General features: G+C 40.0%; 1 protein-coding gene across 1 annotated transcript; it reads right to left on the minus strand.

Moving 5' to 3' along the window:
• Window positions 1-760: 760 nt before the first annotated feature.
• On the minus strand, window positions 761-1,865 carry LOC124863329. The gene is made up of 2 exons (XM_047357663.1): window positions 1,536-1,865; window positions 761-1,423 (listed from the first exon to the last, which is right to left on the minus strand). The coding sequence occupies exons 1-2, from the start codon at window positions 1,757-1,759 to the stop codon at window positions 973-975; spliced, it is 675 nt and encodes a 224-aa protein (XP_047213619.1). The 5' UTR covers window positions 1,760-1,865; the 3' UTR covers window positions 761-972.
• Window positions 1,866-5,797: the final 3,932 nt, after the last annotated feature.

The raw sequence follows: 5,797 nt of genomic DNA on the forward strand, positions 1-5,797 counted from the left end.
TCATGTCTATGATAACTATGTACAGTTACTCCAATAATCAAGAACAATTCTTACCTCTTTATTTAAAATTGGACCATGTTATACATAACAGTGAATGATGTTATATGGGTGTGAATGTACATAAGGTTATCATATTGAGAGAATGTCATACTGACCCATGCCTCATCACTATTACAGTTTAAAAAATGATCTCCTTTTGGCCTGCTTAAACCTTAAACAGCTTTTTCTAATGGCTGTCCTGAACAGCAGCACAACAGATACTACAGTTGCTAAATCCCTTTTATTTATTTAATCTGCACCTTTATGGCCACAGCTTCCATTCAGCTCCTGTGGGATGCAAGCAGATTCAAAAATAAAATTAAAAAGATGCTCATGACTAAACACCAGTAGAGGAGAGTGAGAAGATGCATATATTTTGGGACCAATTAATCCTTTAAAACACGTTGCTGTTTACTTTCTTCTGTCTGCTCTCCTCCTCTTCCTCATGTTATTACTTCACTTCCTTCTCCTCAGCTCCTCGGGGCAGGACTCATCAAACATTAATCTGCCTGCTCCGACCGGCAAACAAGCATTTCTTCGAGAAAGCAAATGCCACTAGAACCTTTTAAAGGTACTTATTCAGTCACTTGAGGGGAGTTAGAGGTGATATAAGCAATTAGGACTCGTCTTTGTCTCTCTCCACCTTCCTTCATGCTCTTTTCTCCATTCAGATAGGTTATTGGCGCCATCATGTGGCCAACAAAGCTCTTAACAAAAGTCAGAATTTATTAAACACGTTTGCCTTTATTTATTTTAATAAATTATACATTTTCAGAATGTTACAAAATATATTTAAAATACGTTTTTAAGATATTGATGTAAACTTTACTCATTATACAGTATTGCTGTGGAAGTATGGGTGCATTTATCAGAAATGTGTCCCACTTTGAGACTGTGTCTGCAGCTTCAGTCTTTATGTTCCTCTTCTTTGTTCTAATTTTTAATTGGAAATTCCAGCGATGTTCTGTACCGGATAGGCACCTCGTGCTCCTCACTGATTGGCTGCTTGGTCACGGGGGCATGGATCCGAAGCTGCCCATCATCCATCAGAGAGCAGGAGAGGCCAGACAGGTCCAGGTGAGCGGGCAAATCTATTCTTTGCATGAAGCCCATCTGGGTTGAAGCTAAGGAGGAAAAGGAGGCGCAGGAGGAGGAGGAGGAGGAGGAGGAAGAGGAGGAGCAGGACTGACTGTCCTCCACACCGGCCTGTTTCATAGCTACGACTGCCAGACTTCGTCCTTCGAGTTTAACAGTGATGTCCCCTGGAGCATAGCCCCGGGCGTCTAAGGTCACGAGAAGATCGCTGTTGTCACTGGTCGGTTCTGTGTCTCTGTGCAGCTCTGTGCTGACTGCCTCTGTTTTCTGCTCTCTGTTTTCATTTAGTCTACAAGAATCAAACATCTGCATCAGATTCATTGCCATTCAAACATCTATAGGTCTAAACACATAACAGAGAAGATGAATCCACCACTGTGGGTCTCAGATATTTTACCTACCTTTTCAGAGTGGATGAAATTACAGGAAACTGTGCTAGTTTAAGGAGCTGTGGTCCTTCGTGGAGCTCCCTAAAGAGGCTTTCAGCTACCTTGGCTCTCTGATTTAAGAGGTTCTGCTGCAGAGAGGATAGAGCTACATGACGCAGAGGCCAAAGGATCTCCTGCTGGCTAAGGAAAGAATCATCAGCAAATATGCTGTTTAAAGCTGTAAACTGTGACATCATAGCACTGCTAAACAGTTCCTAGTTTCAATTTTAAAGAAAGAAAGTATGTTTTTGTTTGCTCCAAGCAGATATTTTGGACTCCTTCGCTGTCTTGGTGTAAATTTGCTCCTGGTCTCAGATCCCTTATGTACCCCAGTGTCAGTGCTGAGGCCCTCCCACTGTACTATTTAAACCCCATGAGCTCAGTGCAGTTTGTCAGCATAGGGCAGCCAGGTCAGGAATGTCCTGCTACTCATCAAAAAGCTAAAGACGGCTCATGATTATAATCTGTTGGTATATATCTGGTTGTGAAAAGAAGACTTCCTATTTCTGGGGGATCCCCTAAGCAGCCAGCCATTACACACCTGCTTTCTTTCATTCCTAAGAGGCTATCGGAGCGGGCTTTAGTTTAGGTGTATGGAAAACAGTCCACGTAATGAAAATAAGTCAAATGTTCAAATTACCAATGTCAGTGTTTGTTTTTACTCATTATTGCCCTTTTTTACATGGGATATTTATAAATAAATATATTAGCCTTATGCCAATACAATGTTCCATAACTATTCTTCATATTAGCCTGAATAGGTCTGAAAATAAAATTAATAATATAAAATTAACTCCTTCGGGATCAGGTGTGGATGGATGGATGGACGGACGGACGGACGGATGGACGGATGGATGGATAGGTGGGTGGGTGAATGGATGGTTGCCTTGTAAAATGCTGTATCTGAACTATGCAATGTAATAGGTGCCTCCATGCAATGCATTCAATGCATTGCATGGAGGCACCTATTACTATTCACCTCTAAACTGGACTCTATTATTTTTCTTCCGTCCAGATTAATGCGGCCCGAACCGCAGCGTGCACCCCCACAATATATATATCAAAACGTACGGCTCGGTCCCGGGAGGTGTGCTATTACTTTTATTGGCGTTTCGAGTTACCATGGCGATGTAATTAACGAAAAACCGCCCCCCAAAATCCCCATAGGAATGAATGGAGTCAGGGGCGGAGGAATCTTCAAAATTCACTGGTTTTGAGGCTCTACTGTATCGCCATACTTTCACCTAGAAACACAGTTTGACTTTCAGTTTGTAGAAAAATCCGCCGGCTCTTCAGAAATGAAAACGGTTTGTTGATAACTGCTACGGTTTCTCTAAAATTTGACTCCAAGCGACACAAAGTTTGCGACAAAATCACACTCTAACAGTGGAGATGGCAGTTACTAGAGTGTAGAAAGAGGGGATTTTTTCAGGAAAAATGGTTTTTAACTGGCCTTCACGGCCACAAATTTTGCTCTAAAGTCACAATTTTCAGTCAGTTTGTAGGGCCGGGCCTCTGCTTTCACACAATAACTTTAAAATTGTTCTAGGTTTCATAGATTTCTGTCAAAACCCCCTCGATCGCCAAGACTCACAGGAATTCTGTAGGCCTCCCATGTATTTTCAATGAGAGTTTGACCAGTAATCCATGAGTGACACCATTTCTTTCCATCATCCTATTTTATACTGTGAATGACATAGAGCTATGAAAATCTCCATGATTGGGGACGAGGGATAGCTATCGCCCACAGTTTAAAAAAATTTCAAATACCATGTACGGATTCCCAGATATTAGACTTTGTTCGGGAGCATGTTCAGGCATTTTTGTCTTTTTCTCCATTTTCCCTCTCTTTTCATCCAGTGTTGTGCCTTTATTATTATATTTTCAAAAATAAAGGATGAATATTAATGTTCCCCTGTCCGTTCTGATAAAAACGGTCCAAGAATGACATCGATCGCCCCTACGGTTTCAGAGTTATGGCCAGTTGTTCGGGAGCATGCGCCTCCATGTTATAAAGCCTAGACCAGGGGAGACAGAGAGAGAGGTGCTGCGTGAGTGAGAAACAGCAGGTGTCAAGTTACACTGACGCTCTTTGCTGATTGGCTGATTCATTCCTCACTGTTCTATTTATAGCTCTGTGTATCTCCTACTGTATATGTCTGGATGTGATTCTGTCTTTCTTTCTGCCTCTCTGTGTCTCACACACAGACACACACCCACACACATCCATGGATTACTATCTTTGTGAGGAATTCCCTTTATTCTCTTCATGTCTATGGCTTAAACATGACCCTACCACTAACTCTTTTCCAGCGGGACACACACACACACCCACCCACACACACGCAGACAAGCACACACACACACACACACACACACACACACAAACATCCATCTATCTTTTTAAGGACTTTCATTGACTTCCATTGATTTTCATTCATTTCTATGGCTTAAACCTTACCCGACCCCTAACCCTTTGACCATCTTCATAGGAGGCAACTACATGGCGGCCATTTTGTGCATGTACTGCAGTTTCAACACCCAGACAACTGTGATTAACCCTAAAGGGCAATTTCTTTCATTAACCTTCCATGCTTACTAATGATTTCTGAAAGCTGATAATAGCATAAACAATGATTTCAGAAGAGCACTAAAACTTTCAAAATAAAAGCCTCAACCTTCCATAATTATTATTGATTTTTTTAAGCTGATAACAGTATACACAATGATTTTGGAACAGCAAGCAGCTTCTATATAACTAGTGGAAGTAACCCATACCTGAAAGGACAACTATACTGGAATTTCAAAATAAGACAGAAAATGCTCTACAAAATCAAAGCCTTTACATTTTAAACAATAGATTATTGCAGCACTGGGCTTCACACTAATGTTGGAGCTCACCCAGTGTTGGAAATGGGACTATGCTGATCCTTTGAAATAAGGGTTACTGAAACATTCAAAATAAAAGCCTCAACCTTCCATAGTTACTATGGATTTTCTGAGCTGACAAGTGCATAGAAAATGATTTTTAAACAGCAAGCGGGTTCTATATAACTAATGGAATGAACCCAGACCTGAATGCACAACCATGCTGGACTTTCAAAATAAGACAAAACATGCTCTACAAAATAAAAGCCTTTGCATTTTAAACAATAGATCATTTCAGAACTGGGCTTCACAGTAATATTGGAGCTCACCCAGTGTTGGCCTTTTAAAATAAGGCTTACTGAAAATTTCAAAATAATAGCCTGTCTTCCGGAGTCACTAGTAATATTTTAAGCTGATAATAGCATAGACAATGAATTTCAATAAAAATAGCAAGCTCTGGGCCGAGAAGCACGCAGCAAGAGGCAGGCCCTGTCTAAATTTCTTCCAAAATTTTCTAGTTAATGCTTATTATTCCCCTTTGGGATTAATAAAGTATTTTTGAATTTGAATGGAATTGCTGTTGCTGATTGAGGCTGGTAAAATTTATTTAGGACAGAATTAAGGTCCATCTCTTACTACCAGTCTTTTACAAATCAAAGCTGTGGAGATTTCGTTATATACCAGATGATATAGATTCTGATTTTTCCAAAGTTATAAAAGCGTGTTTGAATTTAAACTATTCTTTACCAAAACACACATCTTCCTAAAGTGTGCATAGGTTAATCTGCAATAATATGGCTTTCATAAATTTAAATAAATGATATTGTGCTTTGCTATGTTACCTTTATGATCAAATTTAATTTGACATCAAAGACTTGTCTTCAGCAGCTATTCAGACAGAGTGCATGAAGGACTTTAGTGTAAACAAAGCCAGAAGAGTCTCAGGTTACGGTTTCATCACGGTTTCTCTTGAACTCAGATTGCTGACATTCCCCTTCAGTGTCTGTATGTGTTTGCGTGAAGCTGTTAACATTGCAAGCAGCCTCTGTAATGATCTATTTATTGCTCCTTGACACCATTCTACAAACCTGCCTTCACTTCATTGGCTCAAACAGCGACCTAACTTAAATTTGATTCCTTAAGAATCACTGGCACACTTTTTGATTTCCAACCTTGTAATACTGACCTGAGTCAACATGATAACACTTTATATCATCCTGAGCATTACTATCAAACAAAAATGTTGCATTTTGTTTTATGTGCTTTATGAGCTAAAGTTCAAAACTGTGTTGTTTGTTGAGCAGTAGGATTGTTGTTTTCAGAATCTCTGTCTAGAATTACTTGGGAACTGGGCTGAACTACATTCT

This window comes from Girardinichthys multiradiatus, chromosome X (genome assembly GCF_021462225.1).
Source record: "Girardinichthys multiradiatus isolate DD_20200921_A chromosome X, DD_fGirMul_XY1, whole genome shotgun sequence".
NCBI classification, from domain to species: Eukaryota; Metazoa; Chordata; class Actinopteri; order Cyprinodontiformes; family Goodeidae; genus Girardinichthys; species Girardinichthys multiradiatus.

Bases quoted from the DNA above. Each gene is read 5' to 3' on its own strand.
- LOC124863329 (XM_047357663.1), bottom strand. From the start codon at position 1,759: ATGATGTCACAGTTTACAGCTTTAAACAGCATATTTGCTGATGATTCT. The intron at 1,424-1,535 runs GTAGGTAAAATA...TGATTCTTGTAG, and splicing joins ATTTCATCCACTCTGAAAAG to ACTAAATGAAAACAGAGAGC.